This window comes from Melanotaenia boesemani, chromosome 20 (genome assembly GCF_017639745.1).
Source record: "Melanotaenia boesemani isolate fMelBoe1 chromosome 20, fMelBoe1.pri, whole genome shotgun sequence".
Taxonomy (NCBI): Eukaryota; Metazoa; Chordata; class Actinopteri; order Atheriniformes; family Melanotaeniidae; genus Melanotaenia; species Melanotaenia boesemani.
This window is the reverse complement of record NC_055701.1, coordinates 4,178,690-4,201,223: the sequence shown is the minus strand read 5'-3', so window position 1 is coordinate 4,201,223 and position 22,534 is coordinate 4,178,690. Positions and strand designations below refer to the sequence as shown.

Here is a 22,534-nt window from a genome sequence, read left to right as displayed (position 1 = left end):
AATCAACTGCTTATAAATATTTAGTGTTAACTGACCTTTACTTGGGTAAATATCAGATGTCCAAGGGTCAGTAAATGCAGCATGAATTTGCTATAGAAGCATGTGCTTCTATAGCTGTGTCCCAGTTCAGAGTCTACAGTTGAAAAAAAAAAAACAGGCTATACAATTGACAGTCTACACAATTCAAAGTGCAGGTTTTGTCTCATTTCATGAACAGTAAACTGCTTCGGAGTGGACAGACTACGTAGGACACTCCCTAGCCTACTAGTCTGTGCACTCTGTAGTGTGTAGACCCTGAATTGGGACACAGCTTATATGTTGTTCTGCATAATCTGTCATAATGCAGAATTCATACAGCATCATCTCACCAACCGTCTCCATGGTAATAATTTCTGTCATAACCAGCACTAAGATGACTGAAGTCAAACAAACAAGACTGATGAAGAAACTCTGATAAAACCGGTGATCCGGATAAAAACACATTTTTCCTTTTTATCATTGAAGTGTGAGTGTTTGTGCAGCAGTGATAAAAGTCCCACAGCAGCATCACCCAAAATAAACAATTGCTGATGAAAAACGTTTTCCTTCTCTCTCTCTTTTTTATTTACAGTAGAGGATCACTATAGTTGCAATTAGTTCAATATTTTATCAAATCTAAAGCTTAAAAAAAGGGGTCATTTGTGCCCTCCTTTTTCACCTCGGTGCCCCTGCCTGGCCCTCCATTAAAACATTTTAGAACCGCCCCTGTTAAAAGAAATAGTGTCAAGCTTGATCGCAAACACAAGCTACATATTTGAGTCAGATATTTATCTCCCTCCTTCCCTTTGACCTTATTGTACAGTCCGTGTTACTAGCTCATAAGACTGCATTACATTTTCCTGTTGTCATTAATTATTGGCACAGATGGTGTGCCATCTACTGTCACAGAAAAATAGCTGCAGCATGAAGTTGTGAAGCAGTTACCAGTAAGTCAGACGTTGATGCCAAACATGCCAACAATGTGTGTTGAAAACTGACACAAAGGGCTCTTGACCAAGTGGTTTTTGGAAATGGAAATGTATTGTACGTGTTCACAAACACTTAGAAAGGGGAAGGGATGCTGTGATGGTTACAAATCAAAAAAATATGGTAAGTTTTGATAAACATGTCATTGCAGATCTGGATAATTTGTTCCTTAAAAAAAAAAGGAAATGAAAAACTACATTTTGGACATTTTGACACAGTTTATTTTTACAGACTGGACTGAATTGTTTTTCTGCGGTGACAGATCTGCTCAGATGGTTTGATTGGGCCTGTGTGAGATTTTCACACAGACAGTTCAAAATAACTCATGCATCTGCAGTGTTCATCGTTAATGCCACTTTCCGTGCCACTTGTGAGGAAGCACGCAGGCTTTCTGTAACTTCTAGCAGTGGGAAACCCGAGAAACTGATGACTGCACTGTTAACTTTCTGAGAGGGACTTTCCAAAGTTTTATTGCACTGCAGCATTTTCTGTATCTGGAGCTGTGGAAGAAGTAATCTTGCTTACAAATATTTCCATAATTGCATTCTGAGCGGTTCTAAAAATTATTTCAAATAAAAGCTTGAGACAGAAATTTTTCAACTAAACATCAACCTCTGGTCTCCTCAGCTAAACTAATACATGCCAAACTGCAGGCTTTGCAATGGAAACTCGCTGTCTTAATAATCTTTAATCCTCTCATGCATTCACATGTTCTTTTCCTTTTCATCTATATTTTATTGATAGTAAACAAACAACCTTGCACAGCAGATTTCAGCATTACAATCAAATTCTTGAAGAGATTTCAGCTGAGACAGAGACGCTGGAATTAAGTGGGTCTGTGTCCAAATGGAGTTCAGCAATGAATGAGGAGGACAAACCTAAATTATTCACATGCCGACCACCTTTTCATTAATCTCTGAGAACGAGAAAGTGCTTCACCTCTGCAGAAGTTAATAATAGATACTGTAAAAAAAGCAAAAAGATGAAAGAGTTCAAACCGCTGGGGCTTAAAGTCACCAAGAAAATCCTCAGAAAGAACAAAATTTCAACATGTTGAAAACATTTGCTATGTATGTGGTAGCCAGGATTTTAGCTATTTACAGGAAAAAAAATCCACATAATACATGATAACACTAAAATATTTATGAGTTCTGCATCTGTTTCCCTTATTTAAATGGTATTTTAAAGAGTTGTAGCAAAAGAAACTAGTAAGGATGAGTCTTTCTCACCTATTTAAATCTTTGTGTTTAATGCATCCCATTTAGGTTAAATATCATTGTATCGTCTCATTTGCTATCTTTATCAGCCATCCAGTGAAAGCCATAATACGTTATTTAAAATTATTTAATTTTAAATGTGCTTCATAGCAATTTGAGCAATTTAAAGTGTCCTATTTAAGACATTTTCTTTGAAGCAGCTCAACATTTGCAATTCAAATGCATCTCCAGCAAAATCATTACAACAAATAAAACAGAATGCAAGTATTAAAAGACATGAAATAGCCGAGGGAACTTCTACAGGGTAAAAATCTGAAAGTCTAATGATTGCAATGCTTAGATACATGATTGCATTAACCTCTGTACTGCCCACAAAACTGTTTTTGAGATAGAATCAATAGATGCAATCAATGTGTGATTGCAGCTCTGCATATTATTAACCCCAAACCACTATTTTAATTAGATGTTTCAAAGTTGTTTTCCTGCTGTCCTGTTCTAACTCCTGAATAACTTCATGTTTCTCTTGTGGCTAACACCCACTCTGGTAGAGCATTGATAAATGGCTTGAGGATTAACTTCAGAGGAGCGCTGCATGTGCCGGGAGTCCCCGTGTCCCTCAGCTAAAGCATGGAACCCACAGGGAACGATGGGTTGTCCCAGCAGACTGCAGGGTGTCAAAGAAAACAGCTTGATTATTGTTAGTTTACCCTTTATCAGCTTTATTCAGATGACCTTTCTTCTAGTGGAAACAAAATTCTATCCTAAAAAGATTAATTTTACAACATAATGGTGCACATTATAAAGGTCAGGATCAACCGTCAGCCGAATAAAAAGCTCTGTGGCAGCACATAGAACTGTTATATCACGCACTTCAAATTTTCTTCATCCTAATTAGTCTTTATGAGTTCTTCAGCATTTGTGTGAAGGACAAATGCTCATTTTCCTCTACAGCTTTCTTTATTAAGATTCAGATTAAATAGATGTTCTCTTAAATGTTCATGTTGCTTTGAGGGTTCACGTTGATCTGTGCGAATTTCATTATCTGATCCTGCTGATGGGTATCAAATCAGGGTTATACATGTACGCTTGCTGTAGCATTAAACTCATCCATCCACCAATGCTTTGCCAAAGGTTTTTTATTTTATTTATTTTTTTTTACTAATTTTACACATTCAGTGTGGTAAATCCAGACAGCATACTTAGTGCACGAGAGCTAGAACAGAACACTGGATGTACATTTCATGCTCCATCTGTGTCCCAGGCTGATTGCACTTCCCAGCATCGCCCCTGTTCCGGTTAAGTTGTCTTCTATAAATTATTGTGTCAAACACAGAAAAAAAACGGCTCTGTGAGGAGGTTGATGCTTTCTGTGTGAAGTCATGCCTAATAAGGCTCTTTTGTGAAAAGGAGTCAGGAGCGAGATCAAAACCCAGCTGTGTGAAGTGAAAGGAATTTGAATATGACTGAGAAGGTAACCACTAGGAAGAGCAGTAGATCTCCACAGGAGAACCTTTCTCCTTTCTACTACAGGAAAGGAAGTCAGTAAGACTGAGACAGGGATCACCAACTTCGGACCACGACACACCTTATTTAAATCAACGGGTCATAAACAAGCTTCTGCAGAACTTGACAACAACCTGTTCGAACTATTTCATTTGAATCAAATCAAAAACTCTCTAGGTCCGGTTCCCTAGGAGTTTTGATTTACAGGGGGTCTTACTTGAGTCTTCTTGGGATTGACTGGTTTGGGTTTTACAGGTGAAGGTAGACAAGCAGGCGAGTAAGTAAGTAAGTAAGTAAATGTTTATTTATATAGCACCTTTCAAGATAAAAATCTCAGTGCTTAACAATAAAACGGAACACAAGTACAAGAAATTAATGTAATCCAAAGTTAATGGGAGGTCCAGCTCAGAACCAGATCCAGTCTTGACTCTTGTTTAGAGGCTCTTCAGCTAGAAAGGTAAGGTTTCGCAACCCATGAAAATAATCTGGCAGAGAGTGAGTGGGTCCATTCCTGCGATGACGGGAAGAGGAGGAGGAGTTTACTGCTTAAATGAAGGGGAAAGCATTTGCTAGCAGCATTACCAAAACACAGGACACATAACAAATTATAAGCTTTTAAACTATTATTACCACACATGGATTTATCAGCATGAAGCTAATATTAAAAATAATTTTTAAAAGTTGATAATAAAGCCATTTTCCACTTGCTTGTTCCAGGTTGTTTAATGTTTGGTCAACTAACACTTTCAGCTGCCAACCATCAGCGCAACAAAATCCATCTCAGGTCTCTTAAATAAGGACAACCCAGGACAGATGAGTTAGATTAATATTTGTCGCTTACAGCAGCTAAACAGAATTGTGATGATAGCAGAGGTTGTTTCAATCCTTTTAATGCAGTTATCTACAGAACTGAAACCAGCCATGTGGTTTAATGGGACGTTCTTGCAGAATGCACTGATAGATCAGCGATATAAACTCTGCCCATCGAGCTAGCCACTTGGTTGTCCGGCCAGTAAATGGTGCAGACCCACTGCCACATCCAGCTGAGAGCAAAATAAGAAACAAAACCCCGACCCACCCCAGGACTGTGACAAATAAAGCTACTATAACTGATTTCTGTGTCCTGTACATATCACCTTTAGACCCAGCCCGACTGAAGCCTTACTTTTACGAAGGTGTGCATAGCAGTGATTTTCCTACAAAGTTTCTTGCCTTGGTCTGTTGTGTTTTTCTGAATGGAGAATATCTGCACATGCATGAATCTTGATCAGCAATGGCATCCTACAAATCCACATTTATATCACACAACTTTCAAACCACCTTTAACCCAGTGTATCTTAGACTATATCTTCATAAGACTTTCATGCAGTATTTAACTCAATAATAGTTGAGTTGAGTTGTGGCTACTACAGAGTTAACATGTATGAGCCAGGTGCTTCATTTCAAACCTTCAGCCTTAAAATCACCTGCAGCCTGTGTGATATTTTAATATCAGTGGTGGATTCGCCTTTAGAGGGAGAGAAACTGAAGTTTGCTTTTCTTTCTTCTGAAACATTGTGCATGTGTTTTATATCTTCCTTCATATAAGTAGAAGAAAGATGAACACTTATCCATGTGGAAGATTTGGAGAATAGTTCTTGTATGTTAGTCTTATGTTGTACTTTTTAATGCTTCCTCTGCACGCCGCTGTAATGGTTTTAATGTTTTATGTAAAGCACTTTGAATAGTCTTGTACATGAAATTTGCTTTACAAATAAACTTGTCTTGTTTTATGGTTAAATGCAACATGAAATGTGCTACTGTCCTCCTGACTCTTTAAATAGACTTTGTGTTACTCCAGTGTTGAAAATGGCCCCATATGAGTCTCAACTGTATCAGTCATTCACTTCTCATATGTACAATACCTCCCCTGTATGGGTTTCTAGTTTAGAGGACAGGTTTTTTTTTTATTAAAATACGTAAACAAATTACTTAAATGGTTTTAATGGTATGAGGACGTTTTGGTTTAAAAGTCTGCTATTTTTATACCAAGACACAATCTTCTCCTAACCAGGTAGATTTGGTGCCCAATCCCTAATTAAATTAAAGTAAAATAGAAAACAATGACAGCACATGGGACTTACTAGAACAAAAATTTTCCCTTTGGGATTGAAAAGTTAAGATTAATTTTATTTATAGTGAAGAAGCATCTTTCAGACATTTTACTGTGGCAAATCAGGAAATTAGAACATACTGAGAATGCAACTATTGCAGAAACCACCCAGTGACGCTTTTATCCCAGAACAGCCGTTACTGGTACAGACATTACTGGTGATGAGGAGGCATAAACATGAAAGTCACCTTTGAGCTATACTACAGTAATACAGCTGTGCACCCCCCTCCCCCCTTCAATTTTAAGAAGCTTTTGATGGTGGGTCCCCATCAGTGGAAAGGTGACCTTGGTTTGTGCAGGAGGTTGCTTCATTGTACACATACAACAATGATAATGGTAATTAAATAGACTCCTCAACCTCTACTTACTCACACTTAGACGCACACAAGGCAGGTAGAATGTCAACATTAGTAAGAAAATATATATATAGAAAATATAGATTTATACACTTGTTTGTCTTCGGTTTGTGTCCAGAGTTTCAAAAACAATCTGCTCAATAATTTAGGATGCTTTATGGGCATGTAATGGATGTAGAGTTGACAGTGACATGGTGCTGTTAGTCAGCTAGGCAGATGCAATGTCAAAAACATCAGATTGTCTCTTCATCATCCATTATGACATCTCAGCTTGTCATGTTTTTGTCCCGTGCTCTCGGCAGATGACAGTCAAAGACACTTATGACACTTGAACAATTGGCTTTGAACAAACTTCTACAAAATACTTTTCTTATGAAAATGACTGAGATTATCTGAACGTGCCTCTCTCTCTCTCTCTCTCTCTCTCTCTCTCTCTCTGTGTGTGGCTTCTTGAAACCTTCAGATGAAGTTCAAAGAAGATGATTGCAAGTGCAGATATGGATAGGGATTTTTTATGCAAAGATGTATTTTTGAAGAGTATGAAAGTATAATATGAGCTTACCTCAAGACCCTAAAAGCACATTTAATTGCTATGCTGCTTCTTACACCCAGCTGGATCAAACTGGTTCAACTTGACTCAGAGAAAAAGCTTTTTGTATCCATTTAGAGGCTAAAAGAAAAACTGCTTTTGGAGTCATTATGTTTTCAAAGCTGCTAGAAAGAACAGCCATATTCTCATCATCATTTTTCAAAAATATTTTCTCTTTGTGTCGTTAAGAAAGTCATTCTCTACATGTTGCGCTGAGATTCAGAGTTATGCATGGATAAATTCTGCAGAGCTGCTTGGTATTCATCAGTGGGGAACAGAACAGGAGGATGTTCAAATTTCCTCCACCTTATAGGTGGAAAACAAGGAGGCTCCATGCATCCCAAATGGCATGACAAATGCTGATGACTAATGACTAAAGAGTGTTTTAGACCTGCACCACCTGCTTGATGAGCAATGCCAACACCACAATGAGCTCCAGCTTGAACAGGCAAACTGTAGCATGTAATTATGAATCTACCTGATATTTACATGTGAGCTGATGAGTTTCACTGACTACATTTAAATCTAAGTTAAAATTTGGACATAAGTCAGCCTGACTTGGTTAAGATTATTTAGAGCTGCAGAAAGAATTTGTTATTAGCTAAAATGCTGTTAAAAAGAGCTACTTGTAAGGTTTAGATTTATTTGCCTCCTGGGGCAATGAAGGTACGTCAGGATTTTTTTTATCACACACATAGCGAACATAGTGCAGCATTTAGCAGCTAAAGAGAAAGACATTTCCCTGGAGTTGGCTTGATGGAAGTATAAGAGCTAAAAGGAATGAAAATATCACACCTGGCTCAGAAAGTATTCTGATCCCGAAGGTTTTTGCACACTTAAACGTTGAATTTTCTGTTCAGTTTGTTCCCTTGTTTAAAACAGAAGCATTGCTTTGTGACAAATTGCATTTTGTGTGCAGCGATTATCTTCGAGTTGCGGTGAGAAGCTTTTGGCCAAACTGAATAAGTGAGAAGGTTCTTGGTTCAAAAGGTGATAAATAAACATTTCTTCAGAGAGCTTCAAACAAAGGCAACCTTCTCAGTAGTGTTATATCCATCAAGTCATTACCAGAAAGATTCTTTAAGTTCAGGAAATCAAGTAGTGACACTGAAGTTGCTCTGGCTGTTTCAAGATAAGGTCAGGTATGTGTCAGATTCTAAAGAAGAGTGAAATGTGCAGGAACAGCTGTTGAGTGAAGCTTTATGAAATAATTAATTGCGCCTCTTGACTGGATAATACTGCAGTAAGAACTTAAAACTGCAAGAAAAAGTGCTGTAGGTCAAAAGTTGTATAGTGCAATTTCTCAGCCTTAGGATGCTGCTGGGCAGCGACGGCTCCAGAAATGCAAATAAAAGATGTCACTGTGCCATCAAACGAGTCTGGAACGCAGAGTGTTATGGTCTGAAAGTTACATAATGCATCTTTTAAAAGCAAGAATATGCTTCGCCTTAGACTCATTCCTTCATTCATTGTATAAAGGTGCTGCCCTCAAAGGTGCTCCTGTTGACCAGTATTGTATGTCTGGGGGCCATTTAGCAATACTGGTCTTTATAATATATGAACTGTAAGGGTACAAATAATTGTACACTGTAGCGAGTACAACAGCAGTACCTTTGAGGGTACTTGTTCCCCTAATGGTACAATTAGGTATTTTATTTTCTGAGTGTATGGAGAGTGACAGTGGAGACAGTAAGGAAGAGTGAATCCTTGCATCGGATTTGAGACACAGTTAAGAAATTAAGGATCAAACAAGTGCAATAATGTGTGTGATGTGTGTGTGTTTATGCATATAAGTAGATGAAAGGCTGCAGCAGATGTTCAAAACTGTGCTACCTTTTGTAAAGGTGAATGTCCAAATGATGGTGATGACACTGTGCAGATTTTATGACTGATATGTTATTAGGGACCACCAAGCTCCACAAAATGTGGTGAAATATGTTTTTTCCCTAAAATATAAAGTCATGCCATACAGTTATAACACATGTATTTTTTTTACACCAATTACTTAATTTTATATTCCTAACTTAAATTTTCTGATGCAGTCTCACTGTCTGATCTAGACTCATGTTTAAATATAAAGAAATTAGTTTTTATTAGCTTTGGTCATTAAATTGAAGAGAGTAAATCTTTCTCCTACACAGCTCTCAGAAAAACAGCTCCACAGATCAGCTGCTACAGTGTGACACCACTTGGCGTTAGCCATATGCAAATTTATGTTCCCTCTATTGCAATAGTACGGTAAATCACTCCCACGCGGAACAGGAGAATGTACTGAAGGAGGAAAGTGGGAAGCAAGCCTATCATTTAAGAAATCTCTTCTACGATCAGTGCTGGTTTTAAATACCTCTCTTTAATTGCTGTGTCATGACAGGATAATTACCACTGCCTGTACAACCATTCAGGGCGACTAGCAGGCCTGCAGACATCCACTTTCTGTCTGTTTGCATGCTGGGAGTTGTGGCTAGTTGGCAGCTAAATGATGGTGAAATAAAGGGAACATGAGAGCCCATGCAGGTGGAACATTCAAGATGGAGAGATGCACTGCAAAGCTCTTTTATTTCAGCTTTGATTGACACTTATTCATTATGCCTAATGCATTTCTCGTATCATCACAATGTTTCTCAGAAGCTTCCTCTCAAGGATGGATGTGATAGCTTTTAGATCAAAACACTCCTGTGAACTTATGGAAGGGTCATTTTGCAGCCTTTGGAAGCCAGTTGCCATGCTGTAAAATCCAGAGAATCATAGCCTGCAGAGGGTCATGCTGAACAAATGTAGCCCTCTGAGCCATCTTGGTATCAGTGCAGTTTGTCAGGAGTAGCAAACATCTGCCACATGAATTAAACCAGTGTGTAAAACTTGCATTTTAAATGTGTTGCTGACATTTTGCATAAGCTTATATCAACACTGTCTCTGCTGCTCTCACAGAAAGACTGAGCCTAAGTTAAAAAGATTTAAAAGGAATATGTAAAAATTTAAAAATAAAAAAGGTGAATTTTGGTGTGATTCACACAGACTGAATAAATTAGCTGGCTGCGATTTCAGGGCTTTCGGACCAGCTGGATGCATTTTAGGTGCTAACAGCGAGAGTGGTGAAAGGCGACAGAAACCTGGATAAGTGACCACTGAAGAGAAGGCTTAGGGAATGTTCTGTGTATGTGCAGTTATTAACCTTCACGAACGACAACCTGTGCAGCACTCATCAAAGTATTTGTCACAAAGCACTGAACCAGGCCTCCAAGGGCTGCTGCCCTGCAGGTTTGAGATGTTTCCCTGCTGCAACACATCTGATCCAAATTGAATAGTCCTCTAGCAACATGCTGTCAAGTTCTGCAGAAGCCTGTTAGTAACCTAATAAATTATGTCAGGTGTATTTCAGCAGGGAAACATCTAAAACCTGCAGGAGACAAGCCACCGAGGACAGGAACGGGACATCCCTGTTTGACTGAACAATCATTACACTGTGAAAGGAGAAACAACAGATGTTTAAACCTTTATATAACAATTTTTAATTTAAAATAAGGTGATTTTTTTCACACAACGTCTGTCTTTCAACCAAATCTTAATCTGATAAGCAACAAGTTAAATAGATTCCACTGAGTGAAAGGTGTTTAGCCTGAAATAAGGAGTAACGAGTCAAAAAATGTATGTTCAAATGGAGTGGTGAGCAAAAGGATTGTGGTTCAAACCTTGACTGGGGCCTTCCTGTGTGGAGTTTAAATGTTCTTCCTCTGCATACATTCTTTCTGGGTACTCTATAGAAACACAAGGATTAAATTTGAATAAGAATAGTCAAAGATAAAATTTAGGGGCTGAAATTTAGCAGAACATCAACATAAGCTGCAGCAACAGCAGTGAAAAATGCCTGCAGGCCTTCCAAGTCTCCACAATAGCAGCCCACTGATACAGTTAATGCCGTCAGCTATATGCACCACTCCACTGCTACTGCAAATTCTGTGGAGTTGCATGAATTTTCTTTAACTTTGACTTTAAAGGTAACATGGTAATTTCTGGTCTGAGAAAATAAAGTGCAGCAGCTTCAGATTTTAATTTAGACTTTTAAGTTTTTTAGACTTTATCAGTGTTTTTTTTTGGTTGTTTTTTTTTTAAACTTTATCGTTTTCTTAAGCAAGTTTTCATAACTGTTTGTTGAGTTCTGCTCATTGTTAAGCTCAAAGATCTCAGCAAAAGGCTTCTTTGGTAGGCAAATACATATTCATTCAGATTTAATTAAAATATGGTTCACTGACTAAATCAACTTAGCACCGTGACCTGTGAGAAACCCGTGCCATTGACTGGATAACAGAAGATTCCACCTGACTTCATTGCTATGAGCTCCTTGTCGGGTGGATTTTGGCTCAAAACCACTGGTACAACAATAAGAAGTTCAGAAACTGACCTGTCAATTTCTGCTCATGCTGTACATAAACAGGGGATCTGAGCATCTGTTTGAGGTAAACTATGGCTGAATTAGTTGATATTCCTTTTCTGGCCCAACTGTGGCTGTAACTGTGGTTCTGTTATGTAAATGAGGTTGATTGTGTAAAAGCAGGGTTTGACACAGCACAAGTTCTGAAAACATATGAAGTACAGCTTTCAGTCCAAATAGGTGTTCTGATTAGAGTAAAATACACCTCATCAGTCTGCTGATACAACAGCATCTTGATTGTAGCTTTGAAAGAAACATATTATTCATCATATTGATTGTATTTATTCTCTGAAAGTAAGAAACTGGCAAAACTAACATTTCAAGTGATTTGAAGATAAAACTTTGGTTCAAATTATTTCATAGCCCTTTCATTTTCTCTCTTCCATGTAATGTTTATTTCACAGTTCACCATCTGTCTGCCTTCAAAAACAGTAGGTTTTTATGGTTTTTTATTTATTTATTTATTTTTCTGATATGAATACAAGTAGATAACCAATACACACTCCCTACCTCCTTTTTGTGGCTGGAAAGTAATGGCATTTTAGGTTTTTATCTCCATCTAGTGGTAGAATCATCAATTGCATTGTGCTTCACTGTCAGACCAGCTGGTTATCCATCCATCCATCCATCCATCCATCCGTCCATCCATCCATCCATCCATCCATCCATCCATCCATCCATCCATCCATCCATATTGGCTTTATCTTGTAAATGAAGTTAAAAACTTTATTTTATCAGACTGCTTTTGCTCTGATTGCACATTACAATCATCTTTATCAACCAAAACTATCTAACCACTTATCCCAGCAATTACTGTGCAAGAGAAGACAGGTTACACCTATTATCTCTATTCACTGAGGGAGACAAACAATTATTCATGACAATGAACCTAACATGCATGTCTTTGGCTGGTAGGTAGCTGTAGTGAACTGATACATAGATGGGGTGAACATGCCATAATTATTTTCTTCTTTTTAATACTACTACTACTACTACTACTACTACTACTACTACTACTACTAATAATAATAATAATAATAATAATAATAATAATAATAATACTTTTTAAAATATGTTCTGATATGTGAAGTGTTATAAATGAATGAAAATGTACTTTCTTTTAGCATTTTTATGTACAGCATAATGAACAGTGATTCTAAAGGCTAACTTCTGGCTTGACTTGTGACATCCAGAGTCCTGATAAAACAGTTGCAAACTGTTTAGTTTATTGTGAATAGCAGTTTACATCAGCTTTCATAAAACACCTTTTCGATTTTTATGTCAATTAATTCCCTCGTTTAAAGAAATGCTTTAAAATACTTTTAAAAATAATGAATAAAAACTTCTGCATACAACAACGCATAAACGAAACGAAGCTCTTCTCCTTGTTTGTAAAGTAGACTACATTACCCAGCATGCAGCAACCCCTCATCAGGCGATGCGATTGGCTGCTCTAGTCCCGCCCCTGAAACACTCCCCAGTGCTCTAGTTAACTGACATGTTTTGCTGCAGAGCAGCTTGATCTAACAAGACTACAAAGCTGTCAAAAAAGACATGATGGCTTCTCGTACGAGCACGTGCAGCCGCTTGTTTAACACACACAACAGGTTAAGAGATTTTAGAAAACTCTTCTCTCAGTGTTTGAACGCTAGCCGGTTGTATTCTAGTGCTACGCACAAGGAAAATGAACTTGAACTCCGAGACTCCACTTTCACTGATCCCAACTTCGCCTTATCTCTGAAGACCAGATCAAAACAGGTAAGGGGGACTTTCTAGATACTTTCTTCAGGTCAAACCTGGACCTCAGGTTGTTATTATTTCTGCCTACAGCTGCTAACAGCTGAAGCCATCAGCGAAATGATATTTACTTTGATGAAAAGTTGAGGAAGTTTGTATCTGAGTCCAGATTAGGGCCTTATGAAGGCTAAAGTAGTTAACTATGTGAAGGATTGATGATTAACCAGCCAGGTAATATCATGACAGTGCTACTTTGAAGTACAGGACTGTGGGTACTGTTTGCTGTCTAATAATGTTATGACATTACAAAGAATCCAAAGTTTGTAAGTGGACTTGCGCAACAGACCTCATAATCCACAGCAAACTTGATTAAGAGTACATTATGTAAGTCTGTATCAAATAATGGATCATTCAAGTTACTGGCATGATAGGACGGGGGACCTCATATATTCAACCAGGATAATGAGAGTAACATGATCATAACAGTGTGACAGCTAATAAATTTCCATTTTGCCTTCTTGGAACTTCTGTTAACAGTTGTAATGATGCCCATTGGAAAATATGTTATGTAATCATTTTACTTGTAGAAATTAAACGTGTTTTTTTATGAGGTTTTGCTAAAGTTTTGGATTTTGGTTTGGGAAGAAAAAGGTTTCACAATGTTGCTGTGTCCTGTCTGTAAAGTCACATGCAGGTTTTTATGCAAGAGGTAACAGTCAAAGTTCATGATGTATTTACAAAGCCACATGCTTGTGTTAACAGAAATGATGTTTTTTTTCCCCTGTCTTCATCTCCAGGAGAGGCTGAGAGATGAAAACATCCTGCCTTTTTCAGCGTTTTTGACTGACAACTTCGGCCGGAGGCACAGCTACCTGCGCATCTCCCTGACTGAGAAATGCAACCTGCGATGTGAGAAGATAGTAGAGCATCACCTTCCGTTTCAACCTGTATCTCACACTTGTGAAATCTTTGTAGTGTAGTCCGAAGGTTTCTTCTTACGTCTCTGATCCCACTTTCAGGCCAGTACTGCATGCCGGAGGAGGGGGTGAAGCTCACGCCGCGGGGTCAGCTGCTGTCCACCTCGGAGGTGCTGACCCTGGCTCGCCTCTTTGTTCGAGAGGGAGTGGAAAAAATCCGCTTAACTGGAGGGGAGCCCCTGATCAGACCTGATGTGCTGGATATAATCAGTGAGGAAACTAGAAAAAGTCATTTCTGCTGTTATTGGTCCGTCATTTAGGCAGAAACACAACGGGTTTATTCATATGGTTAAATCGCTGCAGGGGCAGTCTGCTCAGAGGTCTATCTGCAGACCCTGCTGACTGGGCCAGAGCTAATGGGAAGTGTGAAGAATGATTTTCCACACATTCTTTTCATTTAAAAAACTTGTGTGTAAATGAAAGTGATTTGTTACGCCACATTTCTTTGCTTAGTCTAATGACAGATTCTCACTTTGTTTTATTTTACTGCCCGTGTTGCTTTAGCCTTGTGAGAACATGCAACACGACACATAACACGAATGAACAAAACAACGTGGTGTGACCAGAGGGTTGTGTTTTTGTTAAAAGATGAATACAGTCTGTATTTGTATGAAGTTACACAATTATCACCGTGTCATGTGACAAGTCACAGCTGTGATGTCATGACTTATGTGAGGTTTAGACCTCTTTTTAGTTGGATCATGTTGAGAAATGACCCATGACTTTGCTTCTTTCCAACAACACTTAACTGGCCAATTTCCTCTACAATATTTACACTTTATTGAATAAACATATCCTTATTGCTTTTATAAGCAAGGCAAACAATGATATTATTAGCATCTTTGTTGGTGTTTGGCATAAATATTCCCTCGCCTGCAGTTAGATCAGGAACATAATCTTGTCGCAGGCCGTTTTTAAGACTCCCAGATATCTGCTCTCAAGAAAAGAAATGGGTATTATTCCATAATTTGTCCCCGTTCAACTGGAAAATGTTAGTCTTACAACCTGATCTATGATTTGAGTTGCAGCATATAAAACAGAATATATTAAAGAAGTGGTTACTTAACAAACACACTGTACACTGATTTAATTTAGTTTTTATTATTGAAGACTCTTGGTAAATGGAGCTAACTGGATTTAATTTTTATTTGATGTGGGTAAACATCCTGTAAATTCTAACTAACTTACTAACTAGCTGGTTTTTGGACCTTTTTATAAAACCTTGACTTGTCACAAAGAGAGTCTTTGGATTTTAAGTGACGTAGGAAGGATCTGGATCTGTGTGAGAACAAAGGACTTACATGCTCATCGATTAGCATCAGTAGCTAGCACCTGTCGCCCACAGTTGCCTCAATATGCATCTTTAAGCCTTGAGTCAATAAATAGTTCTGATTTCTACTCAGTGCCATCAAGATGGACTCTAGAAGTTGACTGTGGGATCATGAAGGGTAGTTTTAGCTAAGTTTGTTTTATTCAACATTAAACTGATTGCTAAAGGAGAGCCATCTCTGTGGTGTTTGGTTCCAGTATAATGGATTTGGTGATATCTAGTGACATAAATTGGCACCAGCTGTCCAGCCCTCATGTCTTTCTCTTCCTGTTTGCTCTTTCTGCAGGTGAACTGAGGAAGCTGGAGGGCCTGAAGACTGTTGCTGTAACAACCAACGGCATGAACTTGGCCAAATTTTTACCAAAGCTGAAAGAAGCTGGTCTGGACCTGATTAACATCAGCCTGGATTCGCTGGTTCCCACCAAATTTGAATTTATTGTGAGGCGGAAAGGTATGAAACGATATTGAAGTTTAAGTTTTTTTGTCCTGAACTACAAGCTGCTGACGGCTGAGAGCGTTGCTGCTTTATGTTTCTGTTGTTGTGGGCCGTTCCCACCAGGTTAGAGAGGGAGGCTGTAAGTACGTTGGCTGGAGGTGACAGCAGGGCAGAGCTCTGGGTGGTTGGCTTGTGGACGGCAGGCACAGATGGACTGACTGAGATCAGGAAATGAAGGATGGGAAAAAAGACTGGCGCATGGAGGCTGCAACAGTCCTGTTCCAGTGAATGATTTTTAAGACAATAGACTATGAATTTGTAGCCTGATAGAAATCCGAGCCTTCAGCACTCAGAGGTGGATTTAATTGCCATCATGAAATTTGGAAATGAAATATAAGCTTCACCTCCTGCAGAGAAGATCACCTGCCTGGATTTGTGGGTTTCGTGCAGATGAAAACAAACTGAGCCTGACTTTGACCGTTTAGTGAAAACTCAGTTTCCAAGGCGTTAGTTAGAAATGTCAGTGGTTCATGGAAAATGGTGGACATGAACACAGAAGCTGAGCTTCTGGTGCGAAGGTTTGTAAATCCGAATCACTCATCCATCATCTCTGTTTGTCATATAGTTCAGCACATTTTTACCTTTGCTGACTGAATGTTAATTTAGTGACACAAGTTTCTACAAAGTGATGTTTAATACAGGTTTAATAATTAGAATTTTCCATCGTCTCTCTTTTTTCCAGGGTTTCATAAAGTAATGGAAGGCATTGAAAAGGCAGTTGAACTGGGCTACGATCCTGTCAAGGTCCGTTGTTCATCTTTTACTAACACGTTTTCACCATCATTAGTTTTCAGCTCACCAACAGTATTTTTCATTTTTTATTCTTAAACACATTTTAAACCTCTTTCGATTGTCTAATATTTATTAATCCTTTTCAGTGTGTTTATATTATGATTATGATCTGTTTCTATATTTATTCGTACAGTAATATTTAAACTATTAATCTTTTTCTAAACAAGATTATATTCCCATTATTCTTCTCCCTGCTCTCTTGTGCCCTTTTTAAATCTGTCATCATATCCATACCCCTCTTAACATAAATTATTACTGAGACTTTTATTTTTACTCGTAGATGTCCTGCTTTGCACAGACCCTGCTGGACTTTAGAGCGAGCACATGTTGCAGGAAGCTGTGAAAACTGTAGCAGGACTTAATAAACAAATAAACTTTAGTTAATGCATCTGGAATCCAAATGTTTCAGATCACTCCAAATAGGACATTATTTGGGTTTAGATGATCAAATAATGTTGTTAACATGGCAGATTAAGGTCTCAGTTAGATTAATATAACCTTAATATAAATTTCTGATCCTGTCCAGCTTTACAGGTAGCAGAATGATGGTCTGGCTGCTGTGTTCTGCCAAATAATTTAGCTTTACCAAGGGAGGGCTTAGTGGATATAAAGGGAATGAAGCTTTGTAGCTACAAGGCTTCCCTTGAGTAATTTTTATTTATTTATTTTTTATTTGCTCATCGCTGAATTACGTATTAATGCTGGACCTGACAAAGAAACAAAAGAAGGGGGACAGTGACGGGAAGAGAGGAGAATGTGAAGATAAGAAAGGAGGCAAAGGTACAAAATATAGAAACAATACCAAAACAGAAAAACCAGACAAGCTGATACGCCTGTAAAGACTCTACAGCCTCTAACAAAGCAGAGGATCATCAGGAGCACCTATTAGAAAACAAATCAGAATTCTAAACAAATTTGATTGATGAATGTTTTCTAAAAACTTCATTTCAGTAACAGAGCATAAGGTATTTTTATTATTTTAACTATAAATAATGAGAAGACAATGAAGGATTAAGTCCAATGGACCCAGATTTAAAAAAAAATCTCAGTCATTGCAAACAAAAAGTGTAGCTTTTGGTCTGAGAAAAAAGAGAAAATCCTTCTGAAACTGGGTGATGGAGACTTGGTGATTATTTTGATGACAGTGTCAGCTGATTGCTGCATCTAATCCCTTTGTTCTGAGCTCAGGAGGCTTCAGGCGTGTCTGAGAAGGAACATCTGCCCTTCAGTCTTTTGCTTTGTGCCTGTGATGTGTCAACAGAAAGTAAACAAGATGCATTCATTCTGCTCTGGATCGGACCTCTTTTCCAGCTTAAGTGACATTTACTAATTAATCTGTCAGGTGCATCTATAAAACCGTCCTCTAACAGCTGTTATTACCGCATTATGATGTTAAGTACCGGCTTATCCGTCTCCAGTAAATCATTTTACTTATGCAGATTCCTGCAGGTTGCTGAAATGTCCTCCCCCTTTTGTGGCCTTGTGTTTGACATGTCAACAGTCACATAGCAGCCTTGTGAGGAGATGGTTCTCTGTAATCAGCGGTCTATTGTCTGTTCCCTTTTACAGATTAACTGTGTCGTCATGCGAGGCCTCAATGAGGATGAGCTGTTAGATTTTGTGGCGCTGACAGAGAAGAAGCCTCTGGAAGTTCGCTTCATTGAATACATGCCCTTCGATGGTGAGTGAGGCATGCTGAGGTTTTTTAAACTACTTCTACCAAATGAGTGTCTACTTTAGTAACACCAGTAAACTGTATTCCAAAGGATGAGTTTCATGTTTGTTTTCTGCTCAGTTTTACTTTTAGAAGTGATGCTGATTGGTTGCAGAAGCAGTGGTTGTTGTTTGTTCATGAGCTACAACGTTTTCTCCCTTCTGCAGGCAACAAGTGGAACTTTAAAAAGATGGTGAGTTACCAGGAGATGCTGGACCGGATCAGACAGCAGTGGCCTGGCTTGGAAATGCTTCAGACTGGACACGCGGACACTGCCAAGGTCAGAGTCTCCAACTCTGCAGCATTTCTGAAGAATTTACTTACTCCTGTTTATCCTGTAAAAACAAATCAGAAATCAACCATATATTGTATTTGTATGGTTTTTAGTGTGCCCTACGGAGGACTAGCCGAAGTCTAACTCTGGGACAATGCATCAAATGGCAACATTTGTGTTTTAAGTTTTACATTGTCCCTTTATAAATAAAAAAAATACTTAGTAGTTAGGTACAGGGGTCTACTAATTATGCTATAATAATATCGAAAGTATCATCATCTGTAAAGCATCCAGAGAATGTATGTAGTGTACAAAACAAAAGCCTGGGAGACACCCTCACTGCAGGCAGGTGGAGATCTTAAGCAGGGCAGAGCACACTGGGCCTGGGTGTAGTCGTGGTGGGGCTGTCACAGTAGTCTGTGCGAGGAAATGTTCAGAAAGGAGACTAGTTTGTTCAGAGACCTCTTATCTCTGACTGTCTGCAGGTTCTGTCCATCCATCTGACAGAAATCATGAATCAATTTAATGACTGCTGGCATCTCAGAGTCTAATGCTGCTTCCCCAGCACACCACAGCATCCCTCCTACGTTTCAGAGGTGGTCCAGGACACATTTATCTACACCTGGTAACACAATCTGGCACCACCTGCTGGCCTGATGTGACTCCACTCAGGCATCCTGAAATTACCACTGAATTGTTTAATTCTCTCTACATTTCTAGGATATAATACATAGAAAACTGTAAAAAACAAACAAACAATATAAAAATTAGTCACGACTGATTGTTGATTAAAAATTAATCAATGATAATCGATGAGAATTTAATGACCAAACAGTCTTTTGGACTGAAAGTTTGACTGATCTAGATCACCATATCATAAAATGCTTTGAAAGTAATCCTAGCTTTCCAACAGCGAGTGGGCATCGTATTCACCCCAATCAATACAGCCTGTGTGCCCAGTGAAGTGTGTAGAAAGCAGCTAACAGCAACGCTTGCAGTGTTTTATCAGCAGATGTTTGCAGACAGAGTTCTGAAAGATCACAGATTATTTATTTTAAGATCCAAACACACAAGATGTCCACTTGTTAGCAGCCCACCCAGGACACGTCAGAACCAGTCTGCTCCACCGTGTCTTATAGGAACCAAATGAAGCTCCATGTGGCTGAATTACTTTTTACAGAAAACTTTCTCACTGTTTTATAACAGATGTTTAAAGTGCCTGGGTTTAAAGGTCAGGTGGGCTTCATCACCTCCATGTCTGATCATTTCTGTGGCTCCTGCAACCGTTTACGCATCACAGCAGACGGAAACCTCAAGGTAAAGACTTGAAGAGCTTCTGTTTCCAGTCTTTTATGCCTCTGTGTGTGCACTCACAAGCAGTGCTGTTTCTACTATTTGAAGTGCTCTGTCCAGCAAAAGAAACTTTTCCTGTTATAAACTGTTACATGAAACTGTTTTCTGTCCCATGGATTCACTGTAAAGTTGCCTTGAAATGTGTTGTGTAAATCTGTTGTTGTTGGCGGCAATCAACAAAATGAGTCAGCAATATTTGCTGCTTGTCAGCTATTTTCTGCTGCTTGACATCAGAGTGTAGATGTTAATAATTAGTGCTGTGAACATCATATCTAAACCTAACCAACTGATCTGTGAAACCAAGTTGTTGCAGTAATTCAGAGGCAGAAACGAGGATGTCATGGCTTTTCTCTCTTTCAATAAAGAAGTAACTTGCATGACTTTATTATGTGTGAAGGTTTAAGAGTTGCAAACATCCGTGGTTCTTTCTTTGACTGGGTGTGTTATTCTCTCTCAGGTGTGTTTGTTCGGGAACTCTGAAGTCTCCCTCAGAGATGTTTTGCGCTCTGGAGCATCTGATGAAGAGCTGCTGGAAATTATCGGAGCTGCCGTGGGCAGGAAGAAGAAGCAACATGCAGGTAATGATGTGGATGTTATGACAACAGACTGCTGTAAAAGCCAAACTTCACTTGAATATTATGTGTTCATTTTTCTCTCTTCAGGCATGTTCAGTATCTCCCAGATGAAGAACAGACCTATGATCCTCATTGGTGGGTGACTTGGCTGTACGTACGAACTGCTCACACTTGATTCATTTGTCATATTTGTGAATATTAATGTCTGTTGTTCTTGTTTAACAGTGAACTTGATAAATTCTTAATTTTTTTTGTCTAACAGGCACATCCCAGCAGGCTTCTTCCTACATTGTTTTCCAGCTTGAAACTGACCCAGTCCTTTCTACATCTGCAGCTCTTCATGTGTGCCGCCCGGCCAGCAGGAGAGTCCTGAACAGAGATGGGTTTCTGTGCCTTCCAGACTGCACTTCTTCCACACAGCCAGCTGTCAGCTGCTGCTCTAAAACCTCGAGGAGTGGGGGTTTTCATGCTAACATGCATATGAACAAAGAAAAACCAACAGACAGCTTCCACAGCTCCCCTCACTCCTCTCAGTTTGGTCTAATTTCATCCAGTTGTCACACTAAGACAACAAGATTCAAGACATGCACAAATGATATGAGCTACGTTAATGTAGAATGTCTCAGGTACGCAAATGCCAGGGGTCCTAATGTTCTGAAGAGCCACCTGCTGAGGACCTCAGGAACTCCTGCTCTTTGCACACTACCAATAAATGCCAAAATAAATCTGACACCCGGCAGCGTTCGACTGCTGCACAGTCCAAGCTCCAACAAACAGACTCCATCAGCCACTAATGTCTCCAACACTCACCCCGACTCCGAAGCCCAGCTGACGCACACAGACGCCCAGGGCCGAGCCACCATGGTGGACGTTGGGGGGAAAGTCCCCACAAGTCGAGCAGCCTCAGCCTGCGCCACCGTCATCTTGGGCCCCACCGCTTTCCGCCTTCTCCGGGACAACCAGCTGGCTAAAGGCGACGCTCTGGCTGTGGCGCAGCTGGCTGGCATCATGGCTTCAAAGCAGACATCAGCGCTTATCCCGCTCTGCCACCCGCTGCCTTTAGACCACGCCTCCGTTACCTTTCACCTGGACGAGCTGCACAATGCCGCCGTCGTCACAGCAACCTGTCGCACTACAGGCAGGACGGGGGTGGAGATGGAGGCTTTGACCGCTGTTACCGTGGCAGCACTCACTGTCTATGACATGTGCAAGGCTGTGACCCATGACATCATCATTACGGATGTAAAACTGGTCAGCAAGACAGGCGGGAAGAAGGACTTCCATCGTCATCCCAACCAGGAAACTGAAATATGAGCAACATGACGAAATGATTCTATTTTTAGTTAAACTCTACTTTGTGTCATAAACTGTTTTTAAGGTGTTTTTAAATTTAATCCTTTCCTGTCACCTTGATTTCTTAATCAGATTAACTTTATCAATAACTTGATTGATGTAGTCTAATCATTAATGCCGCCTTTAATTCAGCATTTATAAAATTAATCCCAGTGTCAGACATGAGCTGCTTTTATATGTTTTGACCTCTAGAGGGCGCACAAGTATAACATTATAAACCTCTGGAAGTCTTGAAGAACAAACTGAGCAGCACAGATGCTGTTTACATGTTAATGTCTCTTTTTTAAATTCATTTTAATGTTTAAAATGTCTCCAGGTGCTTCCACCATTTACACTATTTCTGTTTCTTTTCTCATCTACATTGTTGTAACTGACATCAGTGAGTTTACTCTTCAGTTCCATGAGGTGCAGCCTTTATATATTTTCTCTTTATCTCTGTAGTCTACAGTATATTAATGCTCATACTACATTACAGCTGAAGATGGTTTCTGTTACACTGCTTTAATTTTATTACTGAACATGTCCTGGTGTGTGATGGTCTGTTCTGCACGGTCGACCAGCTACTCTCACTGTGATGAACTGGACGTTGTTGTTTCAGCTTCATAGTGAACTGCTGGTTGTTTTCACTGAACATCCAGGTCTTGTTTTAGAAGAAGTAAATACAAACTCTGAATTACTGGAG

General features: G+C 39.3%; 1 protein-coding gene across 4 annotated transcripts; it reads left to right on the top strand.

Moving 5' to 3' along the window:
- The first annotated feature begins 12,740 nt into the window (after positions 1 to 12,740).
- On the top strand, positions 12,741 to 22,534 carry mocs1 (molybdenum cofactor synthesis 1). 4 transcript variants are annotated; one of them, XM_041971931.1, is made up of 11 exons: positions 12,741 to 13,009; positions 13,786 to 13,897; positions 14,008 to 14,175; positions 15,582 to 15,746; positions 16,474 to 16,535; positions 18,153 to 18,264; positions 18,465 to 18,577; positions 19,778 to 19,888; positions 20,382 to 20,502; positions 20,587 to 20,634; positions 20,834 to 22,534. In XM_041971931.1, exons 1-11 carry the CDS (start codon positions 12,806 to 12,808, stop codon positions 21,811 to 21,813), a joined length of 2,196 nt encoding a protein of 731 aa, XP_041827865.1. In that variant the 5' UTR covers positions 12,741 to 12,805; the 3' UTR covers positions 21,814 to 22,534. The 4 variants fall into 4 exon arrangements, with proteins under 4 accessions (XP_041827865.1, XP_041827864.1, XP_041827866.1 ...); XM_041971930.1 differs by having other exon boundaries at positions 20,762 to 22,534; XM_041971932.1 differs by having other exon boundaries at positions 20,587 to 20,649; positions 20,834 to 20,960.